At 40.6% G+C, this 26732-nt stretch overlaps 1 protein-coding gene across 14 annotated transcripts in view; it reads left to right on the forward strand.

The window, feature by feature from the left end:
* LOC111866781 (inactive ubiquitin carboxyl-terminal hydrolase MINDY-4B) overlaps positions 1 to 26732 on the forward strand; it is a 72349-nt gene that overhangs the window by 41749 nt on the left and 3868 nt on the right. For 13 of the 14 annotated variants that reach the window (XM_033752404.1, XM_023856032.2, XM_023856038.2 and 10 more), the window contains 7 exons: positions 10119 to 10207; positions 13013 to 13230; positions 16802 to 16967; positions 18119 to 18184; positions 19936 to 20006; positions 22549 to 22696; positions 24836 to 25047. In XM_033752404.1, the coding sequence (XP_033608295.1) occupies positions 10119 to 10207; positions 13013 to 13230; positions 16802 to 16967; positions 18119 to 18184; positions 19936 to 20006; positions 22549 to 22696; positions 24836 to 25047 (970 nt within the window). Of the gene's footprint in view, positions 1 to 8878; positions 8963 to 10118; positions 10208 to 13012; positions 13231 to 16801; positions 16968 to 18118; positions 18185 to 19935; positions 20007 to 22548; positions 22697 to 24835; positions 25048 to 26732 lie in introns of those variants that run through there. The other variant, XM_033752410.1, reaches the window with a different exon arrangement.

Below are 26732 nucleotides of genomic sequence, written 5' to 3' on the forward strand. Positions count from 1 at the left end.
CCGCGTCTGGGCATCCGTGCGAGATCCCACCAGACACAAGGTACAAAGGGTAGCTACATATAATTTGATATGTTAATTTGCTTACTGAATACAAGTTTAGAACCGTAGTGTTGGACGTTGTTAGCCATTAGAAATGTCGCTTCCTTAGAAAGTTATGTAAAGTTTATAGCTGGACTCTCTCTCTCTTTGCTTCAGTCTGTATAAAAAGGCGAATTTCTCTCTGGGCTCAATTAATTAAGCACCACGCCATGTAGACTAATGGGGGAGTCAAGGCATAGGTCCACAGTTCTTGACCTCGACACTACCTAGATGTGAGTGATCAGCTTCACGCTCCGGTCTCTTTACCACAGAGGAGAGAGCTATCGGTACCCATTAGATGGGCACTAGAGCCAGTCTGGACGCTGTGGAGAAGAGAAAAACGTCTTGCCCTGCCGGTAATTGAACCCCGTCCCTCCAGCCAGTAGCCACACTAACTGAGCTATCCCGGTTGTTAAGATAATCTGTCCATTACTTCGTTTTCAAAAATATTTAATCGTACGGTCAGTTAAAATTATTTTATACTGACTGTTCTTACTGCTCAATGAGCCGGGAAAGCTCACCCTTAAAGTGACGGGCTCCGGGTTGTGTGACCAAGGAATAGCAGTTCCTTCCTCGACAGGGGCAATAAATTTTTCTTGTTTCCATAGGGCCCAGACCGGCTGTGGGGCCTACTCAGACTCCGTATAGCGTATAATGGGGGCTTTTTCTCCTGTGGTAAGGCGGCCAGGTCGTGAACCTAACCTCTCACGTCTAATCTAATGCTTAGATTAATAATAAATGGATCCATACCTTCGCGTGGTACCTAGTTAAACACGGGGACAATTTTACCTCTGTCTTATCCGTGTTAAGGAGACACAAGGAAGGCCTCTTCCCGGCGAAAAAGAAGCTTGACCCATGCAATTGGAGCGCCGAAACTTGTTCCGTAACATTTATGTTGCTGGGTAAGTCCGAGCTAACGGAAGTTCGTATGGAGCTGTGTGACCACTCTGTGAAGCGTAACATAGTCAGATCGTTACGAATGCTTGGCTGCCATTCGGTAGAGAACCATTTTTTTTTTGTCCTCACGTCTACCGCCTTAAAATGTAAACATCAGAATATACAGAACCATAATTTTGCCTCTGATTCTGTATGGGTGTGAAACTTAGTCTCTAACATTAAGGGAGGAATATAGATGGAGGCAGTTTTGAGAAGAGGGAGCTGGGACATTATTTGGACAGAAGAGAGATGAATTGACAGGAGGTTTGAGGAAACTGCATAAGGAGGAGCTTCATAACTTGTACTCATCGCCAGTTATAATTAGAATGATCAAGTCAAGAAGGTAATGACAAGAGCATGTAGCACGCATGGGGAGAAGAGGAATCCAGATAGAGTCTTAGTGGGAAAGCAAGGAGAAAAATAGCACTAGGAAGATCTGAGGATAATATTGAAAATGAGTGTTAGAGAAATAGTATGGAGTGGCATGGACTGCACTGATCTTGCTCAGAATAGGGACTAGTGGAGGGCTCTTGTGAACACGGTAATGAGCCTCCGGGTTCCATAACATTTTGTGGAATTCTTGAGCAGCTCAGCAACTGGCGGCTTCTCAACAATGACTCAGCTCCATATAGTTAGTTAGCTTTACGAACCGCAAGAAGTGACGTTATTACGGCGTGCCATAGCAACGAATAGTAGGGGTGTATGAACCTCGTCTTTTGTGTTGCACAAAAGTATAGTAAGTCACGAACAAGCGGGCAGTTTTTATGCCGCTTTCTTTATTTTAAATGTAGCATAATGAGATCACCCATGAACTTTTGAATACCCGTACCGATCGTCATAAGACATGGTATGCATATCATGGCACCTGAGCCCATTTCAACGGTATACTTAAAAAGAACTCCCATAAGTGTGTTATTCCCGTATGTGTATCCTTCCTTCCGTTGCTGGGCAATGTTTCCGCTGCAACGAAGCATTGTTGGATGCGTCGTTTTCTGCGCGTTACGTGTCGTATGAAAGGCAAGCAGGCCATTATTTCACCCCAGAGCCTGTTCTAATGCACTTTTTCTAATCCGTGAGCGCGGTGTAAGGCATGAACCGTCTTCGCCAGCTCGAATGCTGGGATCGTGGATTCGAATCCTATTCGAGGCATGGATGTCTGTATGCGTATATGCTGTGTCTGTGTTGTTCTGTGTGTAGGTAGCGGCCTTGCGAAGGGCTGATCCCCCGTCCGAGGAGTCCCACCGAATGTGTATAAATTTAGAAACTGAAAAAGTGTCCAATGTCCATAAGGGATATAGAGCTATAGACAGATGGATGGATGGATGGATGAATAGATAGACAGACATAGATAGATAGATAGATAGATAGATAGATGTGAAAATATAGTTGGTATCCATCACGGAACTTGGATTTATATACATTTAGAAGACCGTTCTTTTCAAAACAGGTTTCTAGGACACAATTTTAGCATTATTGCGTCACCGTCCCCTTGCAGCTTCGTCCACATATAAAATTCGCACTTGGAAGATTCTTTGTCTCTTCTTACTATTTATTTAAACACTGCATGTTTCAGTCTAACTGGCCATCATCTGGTTTATAAGATTGTTGAAAAAACTGCTGCTCTCTCGTTACCCTGTTGCATTTTGCATTTAACGAGTAACACAGAATGCTTATAAAGTATTTTAAGTTTTTCAGATTGCCATGCTGTGGTTCCATTTGTTGTGCATACATGTTTGGTGTGTTGGTTTCTTTCCTTTGTGTTGTATGTAGCTGTACAATGCTAAAATGGGTGCTGTCATTAAGGCAGTCGCGACTTCAAGCTGACCTCTCACTTCCATCTAGCATCGAGATCTAAGAAGATGGAGTTATCCATCCACTCCCCATAGATCTTCATGGCATTGTTCTTAACTGATTAAGTAAAGATTCACGCTTCTACCGCTTAAACCCTGGAGACAGAGCCCCCGGTACCCATTCGATTGGAGGCTGGGTGGGGCCTACATTCGGTTTGGACGCTGAGAAGGGAAAATATCCTGTACTATTGGGAATCGAAACCGGGCTGTCCAACCAGTAGACCGTTGCTATAACGACTGCGCTATACCTTCATGGCGTAGTGGTCAATTAATTAAACACCGCAAGCCTTAACGGTTTTACCTTACTTCAAAAGTACAAGAAAATGAATACGAACATATGCCTATCAAATGTGAACTTCGAGTGTCACTGGGAAAGGCCTCTTTTCATGTCGGCAATCTATAAAATGTGCCTGCATCACGATGGTTTCTTGCTTGGCTTACTCTTCTACCCTGAATATGGAGGCGGCATGTTCCTTCGAAACGTCGATTGCTTTTCCAAGGACTACACGGCATTAGCAAGGCAGCAAATAAAGTTCGGCTTGCTACCTGCTTCGCGCTGGTTTCTTGCTCCGTTTATTCTTCCACCTTGAAGATGGAATCAATATGTTCCTCTGAAACGTCGGTTGACTTTCAGTGGATGGCATGACGTTATATCTCAAAAGGAAGAACTCTTTGGTGGTTACTTCGTCTGCAGTCGGATGATCTGTAATAGATATATGATATCCATATTACTATTTTCAATTTCTCCTTGATTTCATTCATACATTCGTCAATGGCCCTACGGCCCTTTGTTGGGCCCTGGCCTCTTCTTCAGTTTCGTAATCTCTTTTACACAGACGGTAGGGTTCCTTGGACGGGAGATCAGCCCATCGCAAAGCCGCTACCTGCACACAGGGCAGCACAAACACGAAATAAACGCACACACAGACATCCATGCCTTGAGTGGGATTCGAAACCACGGTCCCAGCGTCAGAGCGAGAGAGACCGCGCGGCCAGTGTGACCGGCCTCGTTGATTTCAACGGGCTTTTTTTTTTTTTAATATTAATTGGCTCTAAGAATATTCCAACCAAATATTATCTAGAAAAACACATTTTCATATGATGTGTCGTTCTAACGTAATAATGTAGATTTTAAATTATTTGAATTCCACAAAGCACATTTCTTTACGTTGTTCATAAGAAAATAAAATTCAGCTAATATGAGAAAGGGACACCTGTTCTGTCATATTATAATTAACTCTTACCCTATAATAGGAATCAGGATATTTCATTCGGTATAGTGACAGGCTACATATTGGACGGCCCGGGTGCGATCCCCGGTAGTACAGGATTTTTTCTCTTCTCAGCGTCCAGACCGGTTCTGGGGCCCCCCGAGCTTCGTATCCAATAGGTACCGGGGGACTCTTTCCCAGAGGTAAAGCGGCAAGGGCGTGAAGCTGACCACTCACCTCTACCTAGTGCCGAGGTTAAAAATGTTGGAGTTACACCTCCACTCCTCCATATGTCTTCATGGCATGGTGCTTACATAGTTAAGTACAGGAACAGTTTTGCCTTAGTTTTCTCTGTAATAAACCCTAAATTCACACGCAGCTGTTCGTTGTTGATACTACTTCAAACTATCATGAATGAATGTATAAGGGGTGGGCCTTCTTGGCCCTTGCACCGCGACCACAGTGATATATTGTGCCTATCAAACTATCATAACTTTACAATGAATTATTACGTAACCAATAATGTGTCCATGTTCAGTGTTATTGCATAGAATTAGAGGAAGCAAGGCATGGCTACATAAATTATTTATTATATTGTGGCCTGCAGAGCCGTTGCTATGCAATGACCACGAGATGGGCAGATACATCACAGCCGCTTCTAGGCAACGGTTCGGCAAACAGGTCCCCGTGGACAAATTTGCATGCAACAATCGAGGTATTTTTGGAAGCGGGCGTTTCTGTTGGTCCGTGCCGAGATGTTATAATCGAGAAAACTGGGGCAGCAAGTTCAGTTCTGTGCTGGAGTCTGTGAAGAGAGGACTTGAGCGAGTGAAGCCGAAGAATCTCCACTGCTAGAACCCGATGAGAAGGAACGGCTCATGAAGACTTAGCGGGTGTTGTGGTGATTTGTGAATTGTGGAGATTAGCGTTGGAGCTGTAATTACTTTCACTTACGAGTCGTGGGTGTATAAGTGGTCAATAAATCGAGTCATGAATCCAAACCCCGTCACACCTACACGTGACAATTTGCTTCAGTGTCATATTGTAACAGAAATCTGCAGTCAAGAATAAAACAAATCCGATTTCAAGGGAGTCTGAATTCAATGAAGACTGTCTTTTCTATTTTTAATCGCGAGCTTTTGCTGAAATAATTTAATTTTGCTTTTCGAGTGTCGGATCCTGGAGTTTGTCTAGAGGGACTGGCGAAAGCCACAGTCAGGATAGCCCGATGTCCCGGCCCGAGTTTCGAAACGAGGAACTCCAGATTGTTACCTTCCTCGGCGACAAGAACACTAACGCAACAATGTGAACAACAAAAATAACAATGAGCAGATGGAATGTTAATGAGAAAAATAATAAATTAATGGCGCGAGGAGACATATCTGTTAAATATGACAAAGCAACCCTGATGAGTCACAACTAGCCATAACACTTTCGTGACATTTTGTTCCCGGTAGTTTGCGCCATATTGCAAGTTGCCACCGTGTGACGCGCACAAAAAGCTGATAAGCCTACAGCCCCCCTTTCTCCTGATTCTCCGTGGGAGTTGCGAACAAAGGGTCAGTTCTTAAACTGTCGGAACAAACAATGCATGGGACCCAGCAACCTTGCTTTTATCCACTTCTTGTTCAGCCCAGAATTATGGCCTTCTTGGCAGATTCTTTTATTATGCCCCTCGGATCCTGAATGCATAATCCTGAGGGCCAGATCTTTGAGGAGAGCAATTGGGTAGAAGGCTGGGTGGGCCCCAGAACCAGTTTGCACGACATGAAGAGAAAAACCTCTTGCCCCTGCCGGAAATCGAACGCTGTTCCTCAGCCATTCAGTCCGTAGCCCGTCGCTATATGGAATAAACTGGCTCAGGCTGTGGAGCAGTAGGTAACTTTTGTGAAGACGGTAATGAATCCTTTGGTTCCATAAAGTGCTGAGAAATTCTTGAGCAGCTCACCAACTGGCAGCTTCCCAAAAAGGACTTAGCTCCATACTTATGACTTGCTTCACGAAATCTGAGAAGTGGACGCTATTCCAGCTTGCCATATCAATGAATATTCGAGGTGTATGAACTTCGTATTTTGTGTTGCATAAAGATATAGTAAGCCACGAATGAGCGAGCAGTTTTTATACCGCTTTCTTATTTAAAAAAAAACAGAAGTAGGCTAATGAGATCATTTTGCTCTCTGTATGTGTATCTTCACCCCATAAACTTTTCAATGCCTGAACCGATCGTCACGAAACTTGGCATCTGAGACCATTTCAGCGGCCTACTTCATAAATCCCTCACATCAATCTGTGCCCGTATGTCTCCCCCTCCTGTCGTTGCCAGCAAACGGCTCGGTAAACAGCTTCCGCGGCAAGGAATACACGCAACAATGAAATAATTATTGGATGTTTTATATGCGGTCCGCGTCGTATCAAAGAAGAGTCTGCGGGTCAGTTTGTATATCCTCTTATCTTTGTCAGGCAACGGCTCGGGAAAAGTTCCCCGCGACAACGAAGAATTGTTGGAGGCGTCGTTTTCTATGCGGTCCGTGTCGTATGTAAGGACACTAACGAACAGTTTTTCCGAGAGCTTATTGTTTTAATGTATTGTTTCTATTCTGTGAGCGTCGTTAATGTTCTGTGGATATGTGAAATATAGCTGGTATCCATCACGGCACTTGGATATATAGAGATTTATATGGCTGTACTCTTCAAAAAAAGTTTCCAGAACACATTCGTCTCGTCATGTTTATCAAAATCATATCCGGGCCCTGTGATCATAAACCAAAAATCTGTACATTTGGAAGCTATGCACACGTTGCGTGGGCAATATATCCGCCTATTTGAATTCATATCTCCATGAAGTTTATAGGTCCGCAGCCCGTCGCTATACAGACTGACCTATCCCTGCCCCCCAATTGGTGGGGGGGGGGGCAGTGACGGAAATACATTTATGCACGGTAAATTTGTTTTGCTTCAGCCAGTTAACGCAGCATAATTCTGATGGTCAGGACTCTTGGGAAGGAGAATGAGAGAAAAATGCATACAAGGAATGGAAAAGAACAAAAAGAAGGAGGCGTATATGAAGAAGGAAATGAGGAATTCCAGAAGATTGAAGTACTCTTAATAATACCGCTATGGCAAAGCTATATCTCTGTAACAGGTCATAGAAGCCCACGAGGTATTGAGACGTCGAGGCTCCTACATTTTCTAGATAATCGGCTCACGTATTACGGTAGGGTAACTACCGCTATGAGAATCTCGAATTCTACAAGAGAAAAAGAAAACGAAAAATGGTAAGGATGCGGAGAAATGGGAGAAGAAGGATGTAGGAAACAGACTGGGGGACTGGACAAGAAGAAAACTAATTAAACGTTTAAATTTACACGTACAAACGTGGGATTGCAACGAATAGAAAAAAAAATTTAGGCAGAATTTCCAGATCTTTGATGAAATCTGATACATGTCTGTTGTGCAAACGGCCGATCCTTCATGGATGCCGGTAGTTCAGATAAAGGTATTTCGGGGTTCCCCCCTCCCCCAGTTTCTTCGTGAGAATTCCGAAATTGTACTTCTACTGATTACTTGCCATATCTCTCCCCCGTATAGGATTTCAGCTGCAGGGCCAGCCATATTTCCTCAATACTGAGTAATGAACTTTCTTTTATTGCTAGTGGGGTGGAACTAAGTCCTTTGTACTGCGGCCACTTCTGGCCTCTTGTACCAGCTCCAGATGATAGGTGAGGGTGATTGTGGAGCAAGTGGTGGAATGAAGATTGGCAGGGGAAACCGAAGTACTCGGAGAAAACCTGCCCCAGCGCCACTTTATCCACCACAAATCCCACTTGACCAGACCCGGGATCGAACCCGGGCCGCCACGGTGGGAAACCAGCGACTAACCGCTTGAGCTGTGGCGCGGCCGTAACTAATGAACTTACTGAATGCAAGAAGGGCATGTAAGAATATGAGTGAGGAACAATAGACAATCGTTGAGTGTTTGGACTTTTAAGTTCCGCACTCTTAAGAAGTGACCTACTGAGTGAACATGACGTGCCTACACCGTGCCAACAGCGCGTCACTTTAATTGTAATCGAGAGGTGCTCGGTTTGAATGCCGATCGGGGCATGCTACCTTGACTTGGGGCCTTTCATGGTTTTCCTCAGTTCTTCGAGGATAATGACGGAACAGTGTCTCATTTAGGTCAAGATCGCCTCCTTCCAAATATTTCCCAATCATCACTCGTCCATCCATCCTATGTTATATAGTATCGATACTGGGAGCGTCATTAAATAACCAACGAAAATGATGGGATCCGTACTTGTACGCGGTAAAATTGAAACCGTCGGTTAAACAACTGGTAGTATTAAAAGAAGCCACGAGCTTTTGTACATCAATTTAAATTCACCACCTGCAATCATAACTTCATTTGACTCCCACATTTTTACACGAGAGAGCATCATTAAACTTTTTTTTTTTTTTTTTTGCGGAAGTCCGCTTTGAAAAATGTACACTAAGTTCGCCGATAAGCGGCGGTCGCTCTGTCTGTATAGTTACCTTGCGGACTAAAGCCAAAATTTCTTTTTTCTGCTTGTTTTATCTGCTCTTGGTACAGACAGCACGTGAAGGAAGCAGCAAGCCTAATCAAACCTGTTTTCATGCGCGTCTCGATGGTTACCACACATGAAACAATGTCTCAGGTGGAGAGACTATGTTATCCGTGGAGAAACAGAAAATGGTCCGGCTTTCGCTTCGAGACAGCGGTCCAGCATTTGAAACTAACGAACCTAACGTTAGTCTCTATCTGTGATGTTGCTTTATTTTGAAATTGTCTACATATTTATTTAACGTTTGTTTCATGTATATATTTCGGACGAGAAAGAACAGTTTCATGTGACGCGCAAGGGAACGGTTGTTATTTGTTGGATTTTATTTATTTTTGTTACTATTCACCACATATACGAGGAAGAGGCAGTAAATGATGCCACAGATAGAAGTAAAACAGCTGTAGTGATGTAGCAGGTTTCTTTGTGTATCACTGGGTATCAGCACAGCCCAGCTTCATGACAGTCTAGGTAGCAGACGCGTACATCCATGTTCAAAGGCTGGTTTCGGTAGTCAAATGGCTGTAGTGCTTGAGGAGTGTATTGCCGAAGAGCAGTGTTCTGTTGTGCGTTTTTATGAGCAAAAGGACTCAATGCAAAAGATATTTATAAAAAATATTTGCTGTTTACTGTGTGAAGCGATTGTCGCGTAAAGCGATTCGCGACTGAGTGAAGCTGTTGCCTGGCAATGCGTTCACATGTCACATTATGTTGAGAGTTATTTTATTTCAGTTCTTCTTCTACTCTTCCTCTCTTTTCTTCCTTTCTTAGAACTTTTCATATTATGTGGAGCAACTAGCAGTTTCACCTATCTCCGTCTTCCCAGAGTATCCCAAAAATGTCTTCCAATGTCTCTAGATCCCTTTGTACATATTTCATACCTTCCCATCTTGATCTCACTCTGTTTTGTCCATTCTCCTCTTCGGTTCATGTTGGAAATATTCTTTGGGGTGCTATCTTCATGCATTCTTACAATATGTACAAACCATTTTATTCTTTTATTTATTTTAGATCACGAAATAAAAATCCTGTAAATATCACGGGAATAATGTCCCTCATCACCTGACAATACATATTCCTCTACCACCATTCACACACTGAGTACTGCCTAATGCCATAACGTTGAAACATATATTCTTCTGAGTTGTAATACTGTGTAGCTTGGTAGAAGTCCACTGACGTTTTATAGGATCCTATCACCCCCATCTTCAGTGATGAAGGGTAAGACAAGCAAGAAACCAGCAATAAGCAGGCAGTAAGCAGAGCAAAATGTAAGACTTTTATCAAAGTGCATGACATTGCAGCCTAGAGAATTGTATTCTTCATAGTCACAGCTGTGAGATCCTGAAATCTGTTATAAAAATGCACTCTACAGTACTTCACAGAAAATAAAGCAAAAACTGTGTGATATCTGTCAGGTTTGCATACAAATGCTATGGCTTGTAATGTTTTGATTGTTACAGAGCGTGTCATTTATCCAAGAAATGCTCGAGTCATGTCACAAAGGAACCCTGTGATTGGTGGGACGCCCATCACTGAGGAACTAGCTGCTGTATGTATATAAATACCGCCGACTACTGCACATATCAAATGAAATTAAAGTTCTTGGGTGGAAGCTAGTTATGCATCTTGTATCTGTAATGTTACTTTGAACTCTATTCTCCACGAGTGAGTAAAATTTAGTACAAATTTATGACAAGTACCTGTTCTTCTCACAGGATATTGTTGCTTTCTTTGTTACTATAAAAATATATGGTAGTGGTTGCTAAATCCTGAAAGAAGGACAAACATTGCAATTACATAACTAAAATTTATTTATATTTGACTTGGTCAATCACAGTGGCCATGCAGTCTGTGGCTTGAAGTGTCTTTGCCTGCTCAAACACTGGGATTGTGGGTTCAAATCCCAATTAAAGCATATATATTTGTCTCCATTTATTCTGTGTTTGCGTGTAGGTAGTGGCCTTGTGACAGGCTGATCCCACCTCCAAGGAGTCCTACCGACTGTCTAAGATTAAGAAACTGAAGTGAAACAAGCATTTCATGGATACCCTATGCTCCAAGTGGAAGCAACAGGAATAGATAGGTGGGTGGGTGGATGGGTGATCTGAAGTTCACACAGTGGTGACTATAAATAGTTCTATCTTCTGGAATGCGATGTTACTGGACTACACAGTACCATGCCCCCAACCGTAGTACTGTTTTGTTTTACTGATGCAATTAAAAAGCAGATTTGGAATGTGGGCTCAAATCGAAGTCAAAACTGTACTTCAACAGTTGCACATCACCTTCACAGCCATGGCTGCCCTTCATATTTACAAGAGCATGAAATCTGTTTCATAATATCCGAAAAACATAAGAAACAAAATAGATGCATTTTTGTATTAAATTGCCAGTTTGTGTTTAAACCCTTATATAAACTAGTGAATGGATTTAAAATAAAGCACATTAAATACTGATGGTTGAAATATTATACATGGTGCGCCAGAAAGAATGGTTGGATTTCAAGCGAGCGTTACGCCGCGACGGGTGGAGGCGCAGAGTGAGGGGGGGGGGCGACTGTTGGGTCGGCGGGAGAATGCAGTTTCAGTTGGCAATATGGAGTGGTCGGTGGTACAGCGTGTTCGTTGTAGAGACGTTTTTAAAAAGTAGAGAGTCTGTGATCGCCACTCAACGAGCCTTCTGCACTCATTTCGAGCTCGGACGTCGCGGTGGTTGGCTTCATTTCGTGTCACAGGTTCAACCTTAAAGAAGAAATCACCTGTACAGCCACGGAGCGCTCGTACGCCTGCAAATGTGGAGGCAGTAAGGCAGTCCAATCACTTCAACGTTCAGATCTCAAACATGCTGTTGCTCTGAGATTAACCGACGCTATGGTAAGACGCATTTTGCATTTAGACCTTAAATTTCACCCCTATTAAATGGCAATTGTGCAAGAACTTCATGCAGGAGACTGGGAGAAACATGTTAACAGTTGCCAGTGTATTCTTGCCAGTGTGCTCCTTACCGCCGTTCTGTTGACCAGTAACGAAGCCCATTTCCACCTATCCGGCTGTGTAGATAAACAGAATTTCCCATATTGGGCAGGAACAAACCCTAAAGAACTGCACAACAGACCTCTTCACAGTGAAAGAGCAAATGTTTGGTGTGCTGTAGCAGAATTTGGTGTTTGGAGGCCTTACTTTTTTTGAGGACGGCCGTGCAGTAACCGTTACAAGTGCTCGTTACATTGAAATGTTACAAAATTTCCTGCAACCAAGGCTGAACGATCTTGCTGTTGATGCTGAGGACCTTGGGTTTCAACAAGATGAGGCCACTGCTCACACTGCGCGACTAACAATGGATCTCCTGAGAGGGCTCTTTCCGGGGCACATCGTCTCGCATCGCGGTGACATTCCTTGGCCCGCACGTTCGCCCGATCTTGCGCCCTGCGATTTCTCCCTTTTGGGCCATTTGAAGGTGGAAGTTTATGAACATCGACCACATACACTGGACAAGCTGAAGACAGCGATTCGAGAAGACATCACAGCGATTCCACCAGATATGACCACGAGAGTGATGAATAACTTCAGAAAACGCCTCGACGTCTGTATCAGAAACCAAGGGCGTCATATGGATGATGTTGTATTCCATAAATAAACTACATATTTTGGCGAATCTAATTGTAACAATAAAATTTGGATTTGATGAAGCCTTGCCAACTTTATTGCCCTGTGAAATGAATCCATTCTTTCTGATGCATCCTGTATTTCAGCATCATGTATTTTTGTCAGCCAGGCAATCAGTATATACTGATTAATTGTTGTTGTATGTAATACTTATTTAAATTGACCTGTTTAAAATCTTACTTTACATTAAGGAGTAGTTTTCTCCTTGTGCTGTATTTTGGTAAATTTCACTTCACTTAATTTATTGCATTCAAAGATCGAACATTGGTACAAGACAACAAGATAAAGAACCTGTCAATATCACATCAATTTTTTTTCAAACATTGTCCTTTATAAGATACAAAATTTGCCCCATATACATAAACATTTGTGCATAAGTAACTTGTAAATAATTTTAGAGAATTTAATTTTTAGTGCACAGGGAATACCAATGGATGCATGCATATTACCAATCTTGTTCAATTATTATTAGTATATGCAAGGTACTGTCAGACATGTACAAAATCTGACAAATTATCTGCACCATTCAGGAACTAAAACCATTCATAGAATATCCTGTAGCAAAAATTTAATAAGTTACTGATTACAAATCATTAACCTCCATGAATCCTCTAAATTGGTTGTTTTGCTAAGTGATTCACTAGCTGAAAATTAGATTGACAAATTATATAATTGCCATCTGTGCACAGGAGCTGCGACAGGTTGTGTTTGGATGCTCTGTGTCAGCTCCTAAACACGAGTGGCTGCGCACAGGACTGGTATTCAGAGATTCCGATCAAGAACTGGGCTATGGGCTCAAATCACCACGTAATGGCACACGTGGTCTCCTTTCTGTGGTACAGGGTCATATCATCAAACATCTTCTGTTTGAGAAACGAGGCAAGGACCAACACCCTCGACCAGACATGTGAGTCTTAACAAAAATGTTTTCCCATAAGGAAATATGTTTGTCTGTCTACCTGCAATTCTGTGTAGTCTTCCTTTGTACAATTTGTGTTGAATTGTAGATTCATATTAGTTAAATGTTTACCGTGAAGAGAATGTCGTTCTGGTGTGTGAGGTACAGTAAATCATTGTTTTACAACTACTTATTTAATGTATTTTCGTATGTTTGAATAATTAATATCCTTTCTTTTGTATCTGTAATGAATTTCTTCTGTAACAGGAGCAGAATTCTCAGAACATTATCCATTTCTGAAAGTTTTGTTCTAGATATCACACATTCTCCAGTCTTTCACCAATACAGAGGGGTACGGAAAAAGTACTCACTCTTTGATAGTCAGTATCTTTGGAACAAAATGACATGTAGTTACAATTCTTGTGTGGAGAGAGAGAGAGAGAGAGCGAGAGAGAGAGTCATTGTACGTGTTCGAAGTGACCACCATCAGCGGCTAAACAGCGCTGATGCCGCCAAACTGCTGAGCGAACTATGGCTGTCAGTGTGTCCAGTTTTATGGCTGCACACGACACTTCGATGGTTTCTTGTAGCGTATTCAGTGTAGCTGGCTTTTGTCGATAAACTTCATCCTTCAAGGTTCCCCATAGGTAGAAGTCGAGAGGTGTTAAGTCTGGAAACCATGGTGGGTACTCAATAGCACCTCTTCGACCTATCCATCGTCCAGGTAGAGTGTTATCCAAGTACGCCCTGACATCTCGATGGTAGTGAGGTAGAGCACCATGTTGTAGGTAAAATCTCTCATCTTCAAACAGCTCTCAAATGGCAGGGAAAATCAATGTCTGAAGCATATCGAGATACATCTGACCAGTTACGGTACCTTCAAAGAAGAAAGGACCAATCAAACCACGCGATGACAGACCAGACTGCACATTAACACCCGGTAGATTCACCTCCTTGCCCCCATGAACATGTGGATTTACAGGAGCCAAATCCACACAATTGTGGCAGTTAACAGTACTGTTCATTTTGAATTGCGCCACGTCAGACCAGATAACTTTCCCTGCAAACTCCTCATCCTCGCGAACCATGTCTTCAAACCATTTGCAGTATTCAAGCCTTTGATCCGGGTCATCCTCGTTCATAGCGTGCAGCAGTATTGGAATGTACACTAACCACTTTGCAGCCTTCAGAATTCGCCGTACACTTGATCGGCTTACCCCACTTTCGGGTGCACACTGATTCACAGATTTTTGCAGTGATCGTGTAAAGTGTTGCAACACCACAGCACTGGAAGCTGGACTTGTTACTATCCGCGGTCACCCAGATCTTTGCTTATGCACACCATGAACAGTATTGTTGGCTTCAGATTTATCCCGAATATGGGCAATCATTCGATGTGTTGGTGGCTGAGTTCCAAACTCATTCTGCCATTGTTGTTGTACCTCTTTAATATTTTTGTACTTCCAGTACCACTTCAATACAGCCTTGCGTTGCTCAAAGAACAACTTTTCAGCCATTGTTGCTGCTGTCTCCTGCTCACAGTGTGCATGTGACCTTCGCCATCTGTTGAGAAAACGTTTCACTACACTACCACACAAGAATTGTAACTACATCTCATTTTGTTCCAAAGATATTGACTATCAAAGAGTGAGTACATTTTTTTGGAACCCTCTGTATACTATATATTTGCTAGAATTAAAACTGTTGATTTCAATTAATAATCATTATAATAAGTATATGTGTATTGCATGTGCATTATATATATTTGAGGTGGGATAGGTCACTTGATATAGCAGTAGGCTATGGGATGGATTACAAAGGAATTGAGTTTCAACTCCGAGCATGGGCAAGAGACTTCTTCTCTCCATAACATCTAGACTGACTCTGGGGCCTAACCAGCTGTCAATCCAATGGATGCTTGTAGTGCTTCTTTGGATGTAAAGCAGCTGGTGTGTGAAGCTGACCACTCACGTATGTCTTCTATTGAGTTTGAGAATACTTACATGTATTCATAGGGCCGTGCCTTAGCTCAAGCGGTTAGTCGCTGGCTTCCCATCATGGCGGGGCGGGTTCAATCCCAGGTCTGGTCAAGTGGGATTTGTGGTGGACAAAGTGGCGCTGGGGCAGGTTTTCTCAGAGTACTTCGGTTTCCCCTGCCAATCTTCATTCTACCAATTGCTCCACAATCACCCTCACCTATCATCTGGGGCTGGTACAACACGCCAGAAGTGGCCGCAGTACAAGGGACTTAGTCCCACCCCACTAGCAATAAAAAATACATCTATTCATCCACTGTAACAAATGTCTTCATGTCATGATCCTTAACTAATTAAGGACAGGGACAAGTTTACTTCACCTTTATCTTTATTACATATATATTTGCATATAGCAGTGCCGTTATTTTCTGCAGGTTCCACTGTGTGTATAAAGAATAGTCATAACATTCAATATTTAAAACATTCAAAATACATATGTAAGAGTTGAGGTTTTAATGGCAGTGACTAGGAAGAATACGATCTTCTTGGATGTGGCACCCTGTAGATCTTGTGTGAACCGACATTTTGGAGGAACATATCGCCTTCATCCTCAGGTTAGAAAAATCCATGAGCAAGGAACCAGCAGTCATTAAATCATGCTCTTGTCAATGCTATGTAGTCTGTATACTGACAGCGTAAATTAAAAAAAAATAAACAATCTTTTTCAAATTGACAGCATTAACATAGTGGACAATATGGTGGTAAATATTAAGGTTACTTGTGCCATGCAATAATACGTAAGTACCAAAAAGTAATTTTCACCTGAAGAAAGCAGTCTTCTGGGATTTGGCACCGTGTATATGTGGTGTTAACCGACGTTTCGGAGGAACGTATCCCCTCCATCTTCAGGGTAGAAGAAAAAGTATAAGAAATCTGCAAGCGACAANGAAAGCCTCAAATCTTACATAATTTTCACCTGTCTCTGAAAGAACATATCTCTTTTGCATAATGTGAGATTACAAGCACCTTCCTTCTTCTGAGATAGTTACAGGCCAAGGAAATCAAAATATTGGACCCTGAGGTACTGGACAAAGAACTGTAATTATTCATCTAAGCAGGAGACATGCAGGAGAAGCGGCATGTGCAAGTTTTCCTTCCACAATATAACCACTGTTAAAATGTACTTCAAGTTTTGATCTGCATACTGCCTTGTAAGTTCAGGGCATGATATGGACTGTACTACTTCCAGTGATAAAATAGCAGTCAGTAGAATCTATCTGCATCTTAACATTGACTGTGAAACTGTATTTGAACAGAGGGGTAACCAGAACCTTGTTGGTTAAGCATCAACATTAAGCCATGAGTGTTTCAGGATTCTTCATCATTATAAACATCTCTTTTCAATGTTGTGGTCCCATCTCGGGTGTAGATTTGTTTCAGCACTGCCAGGCTTGTGAAAGTTAGGAAGTAAGAAATACCATAAATGGATCATTGCATATAAATTATATATGTCAGTTCATGCAGATTTTAATGATCTCAGTTTTGTGAAATGCTAATATGACTTGCACTGTTCATGATATTATGACATAATATTTCTTATCAAGGATGCTGAAACCATCTCGCATACGGCAAATAGAAGCACTGTGGACTGCCATTGCTGACATCTTGTGGAGAATTGGTGAGAAGAGTAAATGTTCTGTGGTTTTACCCCAGGACTTGGTGCATGTTCCACACAGCCACAAGTATCTACAAGATGGCATCACAGAGAAGGCAAGAGCAGTTTACTTGAGTGTCTTCTTAATACTTTTATGATAAAGCATCCTGTTTATGAAGCTTACAAATGATTAAGGTGTACCACCACAAAAATTTTATTTCATAAGACAGAGTGATTTCCATTATAGGTCTAGCTCATGAAGTGATCATCATCAAGTGGAAATAATAGAAATATATTATTGCAAAAATACTCAACATTTCCACATTGTAAGAACAGATACGCATCTCCAGTTTGGACTTATACTAAATGACTTGATTATAAAAGACTGCATAGGATTCCATTACCCCATATGGCTTCATGGCATGGTGCTTAATTAGTTAAACACAGGGACAACTTTACCATACTTCGTGTAGGACATGAATAGTGCTGTCTTCTGTGACATAATGCCATGTCATCTGGTAGAAGTGAACCAATGGTTTGGAGGAATAAGCAAAGAAAGAAACCAGCATGAAGCGGATAACAAGCAGAGCTGCCTTCTTCTTACTGCTTTATTTCTTGGCTTACTCTTGTGCTCTGGAGATGGAGGCAGTACATTCCTCCAAAACATCTTGTACTTGTTCCACAATATATGGGATCACATCTGAGAACACAGTGCCCTTCAGTGTCATGGTCGTGAGTACTTAAAATCCCATGTATAAGGTTTATTTTGCCTTTAATAATATGTACAAATTATGGTACTTGCAACATTTTAACGACTAATATTGTGTGTTTATTACTAACGAGTAATTCTTAATGATTAAACTACATTTAAACACAATTACAAGATGAATGTGGCTTGGAATATAAATTTACGAAGTTGTTGTCAGAGTTTTAATTGTTTCTATATGAATTTGTGAATATATATGCGTGATTTTACTTGATGATGGTCAAATAGCGATCGAAACATGGGGTGGAGGTGGCTGTCTAATGGAATAAGATGTGCATGATGGCAAACTGTGATCATTTGTCTTTGTAATGTGTTTTGAAACTGCAACATTTCTGTAAACTTTAATGCAGTTGATACTTTCTGTTAATACTGCAGTAGTAATTTTTGTAGTCATTTAGTACATTGTTCTACTCTTAACCTTTAAGTGTCAAATACAGGAACAGATGTTTTTGACACCAGATCTGAGTAAATCAAACTAATATAATTTCATCTCTGTTCCAGTTGAATATATTTGAGTTCACGGACCTAGAGGATCTCCAGATCTTCATTAAGCGACATATTTACATAGTAAGTAGTACATTTACAGTAACTTAGTTTTCTGTTGCAATTTACATGTAAAACGGCAAAGCAGTAGTCACCATTATAAGAGAACATAGCGGTCATTCCCAGTTTAATTTGGTCATTGAAACTTTCTGTACACAAAACAGTATGTGGAAAAACTAATCAAATTCTTACATGCATAGCTAAAAACTAGACCACAAATAAGTAAAGATACTAATAAGATGTCTTGGTTCTGCGTTGTTTTTGTAAACCGGGGGAGTTTTTGTTGTATATATATCTGATGTGTTCTTTTCTTTTTTTTCTTTTTCTTTTTTTTATTTGTTTTATATTATGAATGCCTTGACTTGTCACCCATTTTATACTGTGGAGGAATTTTTTGTATATACTAGTTGGTAAGAGTAATTGTATTCTGGTTCTATTCTGGTTCTCTTCTTATGTCTTGACTTAGTTCTTTGTACTACTTATTTATCTAATACATGATGCAGTGTTAGTAAAATGTCAACCTAACTCTGTTGCAACTCAAGGAGTTACTGGAAAATTTCAACGGCCCTTTGAAGTCCCATATTATACGGCAAACCCTAACTTGTATGAATTACAGGATGAAAATGGAAAACGTAGAGGGTTATTTCATCTGCAACCTTTAAAACCCTATTCAGCACCCCTTGACTAAAGGTGCTATGTTGAGTCATCAACTAATGTTGGATTTCTGGCTTAAAAAAATTGTCCAAACATTTCGACTAGAAGTTTTGAAAGTATATACAAGTTACATAATCTGGAGTTGATATTTTACAAGCAAACAAGTAAAGGTCTTTTTAATGAAAAAAACTAGCTAACCTATACATAGGTGACCTACTCACAGCTACAAGGCGATTCACTATGAGCAACTGTTTCTACCTAAATCATACACTGCGAGCAGCTACGGCCAACTTTACCCTATCCATGGCGACAGTGTGCCTACAGAAAACTGAACGGCTACACTGGAATGGGATTTGAACCCACAATCCCAGTGTTTGTTTTCAGTGGGCGAAGGCATTTCATGCCTGAATCTACATGACAAGTCTGGCCCTCATGATTCATCATTGTAAGGCCATGCCATAGCACATAGTCATTGGCTGCCCACCACAGCAAGCTGGGTTTCATCCTTGGTCAGGCCATGAGGGACTTGGGTTCAAAATCTACTTGTTATCTGCTTCACATGGGTTTCTTGCTTGGCTTATTTTTCAACCTGAAGATGGAGGCGACATGCTTCCTTGAAACATCAGTTAACTTTTAACAGATTACATAGCATTATATCCCAGAAGACAGAACTCCTCACTGGTTGATCAGATTTCATTCATATTGCCATTTGGAGACCTTCCCCTGTTTGTATATTTTAACACCCTATGGTTGGCTATGCTAGTATGCTGTCTATACAGCATACAAACTTGTGAGGCCCATTGAATGTGGGGTCTTAATACTATGTATGACTGTAGGTATTTGAAAGGTGTACAATCTTTATTAAAGTAATATTTTAGGAAGAATGGATGATAAGAACACAGAAACATGTGAAATTATTTTGGAATGATGACAATGATTGATGAAACATAACACTTAAAAACTCTTGTTTTATTAATCCTTTGGCATCCTGAAATATGCTGTACCATTCTTCAGTGCCTTTACACTTTATTATTTTAGTTCTTTACAGGCATGAATTTGGACACATTAAAAAAATTATTCTCTACACTTTGTAAGCTTATGTATTATGATTCTGTCTGCAGTTTGAGGATGATCCTGGACCGGGGGCACTGCTCGTCCTGTACAGTGCCATCTTGACACGAGGAACCCACAAGTGAGTGAATTGTGCTTACCAACTGTTGTTATAAATGGTGAATGTGTTTTGTACTTTTGTATTTACACTGCTTTAACACTGTACACCAGCATGTATGTAATGTGTTTTCAGGCACATTTGCAGCCCCAAGATCAGCTATCCAGTATCTCAGTCCATCCCTCTGTATGCATGAAACAACCCAGTAACTGCTGGAGAGATTTTTATAAAACTTTATACTGGAGAATTGTGCATATAATATGTTGAGTCATTTTATATTTTATTTAAATCAGGCAAGTATAAAGAAGACCAATATGTGTTTCTGTGTACATCTCAGTAAATATTTATTGGGGATAAAAATATTTCAAATAAACGTTGGGGAGAAACATGAGTAGCCACTTTGTGCCCAACATACTTTCCCCAAAAGTCTTACAGTTTTTGAGATATTTAAACAAAACAGACATTGCATATTCAGCAGTCAACAGTGGCCCCCTGAACAAAATCAGAATTAAGAAAAGTAATGAACACGAAAGAAAGTGTGAATTGAGTGACACTGCATTGGAATCAAATTTCTTATTTCTCTTTAATGAAGTGGTGATTTACAACATGACTTTGAAACATACAGTAATCAAATGCTTTGTTAATAAGCATTTTAGTTATTCATGAAATTGTAATGTTTTATGATATACTTGTATTATCATTACCTAATAACTGAATTTCAAACAAACTTCTTAGATTTACGAATGTTGTAGAGAACCATGTACTTTAATTTTGTAATGTTGGAAAGCCTTTTGAAGATGGCCAAGTAAAGTACCTTGATGGAGGAACCTTTCACTTTCACTTTATTTTAAATTCCATAGATCCTTTTCAGGTCATGCATGCCATAGGATATAGAACATGTCAAAATACATAAAAACAATGAACCCATCAACATGCAATACAGTCACAGTACAAAATTTGTACATAAAATATGATCAAATTTATGCAGATATATGATTATCATTGTCACCATAGAAGTCTGATGCAATTATTTTGATCACATAACTACAAATACTTAATTTAACAGTCCAAATATAGTACATTTCATCAGGATTTAAAAATTCAGTATATACAATCAGTCATCAGACATGTTGAGATGATCCAACTAAATTGAATTAGGATCAGCAGACCAAATGGGAGTCCAGTACCTGAGGACTTAAATATACTGGGACACCTTCCAAGGGGTCGTAAATATAGAGAGAGGGCTTGTCTGAAAGCCATACGGAGATAGGCCCTCTGTCAGGTATCCAAAGTCAGGTTAGTGACTTGCTGGGGTCAAAAATACTGTGCAGTGTACCAGCAATAGAAACTGGTTTTTTGCAACATAGAGTAAAGAGACCCTTGGCCTACAGGAGAAGGAAAAGAAAAAGAAACAAGAACTAATCACCTACTTTCCTTTGATATGACACGGACTGCATAGAAAATTATCCATCCACCAATTCTTCTATTGTTACATGTATTTGTTGCCACAAGAATGTGTTTGCTGAGTCATTGCCTAGTGAAGGTAAGGGGGATATACATACAGACATGCAGACTAATGGGAGGGATTTATGAAGTGTGCTGTAGAGATTGGCTCAGGTGCTGTGATATACATACCAAGTTTCATGCCAATTGGTTCAGACATTGAAAAGTTGATGGGGGGAGGGGGGTTCACAGACAGTGAGGTGATATCATAAGCCTACTTTTAATTGTTTTCAAACTGAGAGAAATAGGCTGAAAATAAGAATTGGAGGAAGAGAAATAAGAAGACAGTTACTGGTATGATATAAATCAAAATTAAATGCCAAACAGTTTCTTTTTTCTTAAAAATATCTCCTCCTACTGCCAACCCAACCCACAAATATAGTCCTAAACATATTTGGTGTACAAAACTTATTATTCTTGTGGTAAAGTTTAAATAAATTTAATCAATATTATAGCTCATAAGTTTAAGACAGAATGAAGTTGTTTCATGCATACAAGCAGACAGTAACAATTTGCTCTTTTTTTTGGCTTTGAATTGAACTGAATCAAACCCATAGTTGAGAGCAACAGTTCCTTACTCACAATTGCAATGCAGAATAAATTACCCATGCCACTTTCCTTCTTTCCTTCTTTGTTAAAAATGAAATGTCCTTTGTTTTTATACTTATGTTCAGTCTTGAATTGATATGGATCCAGTTTAGCTCAGTTGGTATAGCAACTAGACTATGGGCTGGACTACAGGGTTCGAGTCCCAGCAGGGGTGAGAGATTTTATCTTCTCCTTAGTGTCCAGACTGGCTTTGGTGCCTGTCCAGCCTCCTATCCGACAGGTACTGGGGGCTATATCTCTGGGGGCAAAGTAGAAGGGTCGTGAAGCTGACCATTCATCTCTATCCAGTACCAAGTCAAAAATGGGGGAGTTGTGCCTCCACTGCACTATAATGGTATCATGTCATAGTGCATAATTGTTCTGATGACCATTATTTTCTGCCTCATCTAATTAACATACATGTCACTGTCAACATAATTTATCAGCCCTTCTAATTACGGCTGTCTTGGTGCAGGGTGAAGACAGACATGGATAATGAGAAAGCATTTTTGATGGCAGGAGCTGAAGAGGGTTCACACTGTATTGTTACGCTCTTGTTGACTGGACGCGCCACCCCATATTTGCATAATGGCGTGGTGTATGTAGGGGATGAAGACCATTATGTAAGTGTTTGAAGATATTCAGATCAAAGTCTGAGGAAACCATTGGCTGTATGTATTAGGAAATTAGACTTATCTGTGTATGTTTCTATGTTTATATTTTGCATTTTCAAAATTAAATAGATAACCTTTTGACATTTAATAAGGGAAAAAGACTCCAATGTTCAGTTTTATAAGTGAGATTAAGATTAAAAGGAATAGACCCGATGATACTGATAGCTGGTTCACTCTTCTGTGGTATGATAGAAAAGAAGTTACTAAGCATCATTTCTCAGAAGTAGGAGAAAAAACTTCAGATGTTCCTGCAGTGATGCATTTAGCCCAGTATCTCATTGTTTAACTGGCCATAAAGAAAAAATGAAGACTAGAGACAACCTGATTTCTTTTTATCTTTTAAATAAAGAGAATTGTGTGATACACTTATCTCGTTTTGACCAACTTCTGACTTAACTCCCCTTTCTGTAACATCAGAAGTACAAGGATAGCTTTACCTTGTGATAGGCCATGGAGGCCCACAGATTTGTGAATGTCATGGCTCCGCACATTTTCTAGTTGGCTGACAGATGGCGGTAAGGTCAGCCTCATGCGCCAGCCACCCTTTACCCCCAGGAAGATTCCTGGTACTCATTTCTGTTAGAAGCTGAGTCTACCACCCCCCCACCCCCTGGACATAGTGCAGCGGCTGGAAGGATTAGGTCAGTTGAAAAATGCAATGACCTCATTGGGAACCAAACCTGTGACTGTACAGCTTGTAGCATAGCACCTCAACGAATTATGATAATGCATGCCCCTAATTTAGCAAACTAAAATGAAACAAAGCAGTCTTCTGGGATTTGGCACCGTGTATATGTGGTGTTAAAATCTCAAATCTCAAATCTTACATAAAATGAAACATTTGGAACACTTGCATTTGGGTGACAGTAACATTTTCTAGTTTGCAAGAAAGATGTCTTAATTTTAAACTTCACATCTGTTTGATATAACTAGTAGTTCTGTATATACACATACACACAAACACACATGCCCAGACAACCACACATTGGCATAAATAAAAACATGCACACACACTCGTGTATACTATGACTTGTTGGGTAATGACCAATAAATGCATCTCCTTGGCAACGAATATGCTTGCAACAATAGGGGAACTGTTAGAAGCAGTGTTTGCTCTGCAGACCATGCCAAAGTTATATAAGGAGAGTCCAGACAGAGTATTTGTCAGTCATGGCCTGGAAGTCAGGAATGTGAGTTGGAGCCATTGTTTGGGTGTGAGACAGGCACCAGCCGGAAACAACCTTCTTGTCTTCTGTTTCACGTTGGTTTCTGGCTTGGCTTATTCTTCGACCCTGAAAGTGGAGTTGGTATATTCCTCTCAAAAGTAAGTTGACTTTGAACGGACTCTATGGCCATTATACCCCAGAAGACAGGATTCTTCATGAGAGAAATTGTTTTCCCTGAGAGACTAAACCTTCACATGCACTAAAAGCATGACCAGGTGATGAGATATCCTGAGATTCATTCAGTGTTCAAACCTTAATGTTGTAATTAAAATTTCAATCGTAAAAAATAACAAAGGATTGAAAAGACTTGTAGTGAAATTTCAATTGTCATTATGCTAGTAAATATTAGAAACGGTAAATAGCTAAGCTAAGCAAAGCACTTAGCAATAATGTATAAAGACATATTCAGTACATTTTTAAAGACTTATGTTTCAGCTGTGTTTGTTATGTAGGTCTTAATGGGAGTTACCATGATAATAAGGATGAGGGAAAAATGAAGTGGTTGTGGTGTATTGCAAGAAGTTGTAATATCAGAACTTTCATCCCACCTTATGCATATCTTTATACATATAATAATATGCATAGGGTGATTCAGGATGAGTCTACAAAATTCATCAGTACATTAAAAAATTGATTTTGGGTAAAATAAAAGTCCTATTAACATGTGTCCATTTCAGGAAGTTTCAGGAGTCATGGTGGTTTGAAATTAAGGTAAGGACATAACAAAAATAAGGATCTTTAATGAAAAGTTTCACAATAACTTCAACGTAAAATAAAACCAAGCATTCTACAGAAATATATTGATAGACGATGTAGGAGGAGTTGTATATGATGTAACATTCCCAATGATTTCTGATGTCAGGCAATGCCACAGTTCGGTATACTCAGTCGGAGTGAGGTCGGGTTCCTGGTGTGGGATGAATGTCCTGATGGGAAAGTGGAGGAATCCAGGCAACCAGGATCAAGACTCAAGACGCCCTCATTGCCTGTGTGGGTGTCCTTGTGTGCTGGACATTACGGGGTACTCTTCAACACAAACCGGGAGCTGCTTCGCAATTACCATGCAGAACGCAGGTGATTAGACTCTGTCACTGGGTGGGTGTAGATGTTTATGGAGAGCGAAATATGGTTCAGGATGTAGATGTGGACTGATGCCAACTGTTGCTAACCACTCTCCCATAAATTAGTGGAAGTTACAGGAAGCTGATGATAGTTGGACATGATGTGAATTCCTCTCAGAGCACAGTTTGTTGATGCTGAGCCCAGCTCATGGAAAAAATACTGTGGTATGTCTGCTGAAAGCCAGAATTGTGAAGCCAACAGAGACAGCTGCTGATAGGGAACAGTTCTTCAAACACAATGGCTCAGTAGCTGTTATGTGATGGCCTCAACAGACACACATGCAACAACAAAAAAGCTGTTTGAAGCGATGTTTTCTGTGCAGCCTGTATTGAGGCTGTATAATGAGAATTAGGTGCCATTACAAGAGAACCAAGGTCTGCATGGAGTCAGTCAGTTGAGAGTTGCAGAAGCTGGCAGCTGAGGCCGGGAGACACTTCAGAAACCCAGAGGAAGGGGAACATCCACTGTTGGTAGTTGCTACGAAGCAGTGCAGTGTAGACCATGACAGAGAACACTGGTGTGTGTGTGATAGTGATTTTTGAAGTGTAGTCACGAGTTGTGGGTTAGAGTGTCCAGTAAGTCCGATTACAAATCCAAACCATCTTTATAGTCAGTTGATCATGTGACAATACCTTTTATTATATTTTTCAAAGTGTTTTCTGGGCTGATACAGCTAATATGAATGTTCTGCTGAGGGTCCATTGTATAAAGTGCATGTTACTTTTTCTTGATGGCTATATCAACCACATGATGCAGAATGTTGGGAAGCTGGGTTGGAAAACCCAGGAGAAAGAAAACAAAAAGTGAGATAGTAAGAGAGATAATAACATTATATCAGCACTTTCCCTTGTAATCCCCCCCTCAAAAGAAAAGGGGAAGAGGAGGAAATACCAATGATAACTTCATATCATAATTTCCATTAATTCCAGATTCACTGTATAGTGGTTTCTGAATGATAGGTGTACAGTAACCTGAAAGGGGGAAGGAGGGTGGTACATTGGCTTTCACATGTGAAATTAAGAAAATGCCAAAATGAGTACCAGTAGCTTTTCATATAGTCAGAATAACTTGAAGGAAATATCTCAGAAATCACACTGTCATGTGTTTAGGTGTGACTATAGACAGGGTTTGAATTGGAGATTGGATTTATTGACTGCTTTATCACATGACTCGTAACAAGTAATTATAACATTATCGCTGATCTCCACACTTTACAAATCCGTACAGCGCATGCTAAACCATCTCAGTCTGCTTTCACTAGTCGTTTCCTGATAACAGATCTTAACAGTGGAGATTACTCAGCATCTGTGCTCAAGTCATTACACGTCCACACCTGTACTCTTGTTCCAGTTGACTAACTCCCAGGTTAGCAGCATTCTCACACTAACCTCCTAATCTTCTCTCCACTGACTCCCTTACAACTGCCTAACTTCTAAACTTGTCTTGGTTATAACATCTTGGCACGGACCACCTGGAAAACAGTTTCCAACAGTTCTTCTATTGTCATGCCTGGACTCGTTGCCATGGGAACCTGTTTGTTTCACTGTTGCTACCTAGCAATGCTACAATATTTACTCTTGTAACCACCAATTTGTGAGCTTGAATTTCAGTGTGCTTTTGTATTGCACTAACACTAC

This window comes from Cryptotermes secundus, unplaced genomic scaffold, assembly GCF_002891405.2.
Source record: "Cryptotermes secundus unplaced genomic scaffold, Csec_1.0 scaffold384, whole genome shotgun sequence".
NCBI classification, from domain to species: domain Eukaryota; kingdom Metazoa; phylum Arthropoda; class Insecta; order Blattodea; family Kalotermitidae; genus Cryptotermes; species Cryptotermes secundus.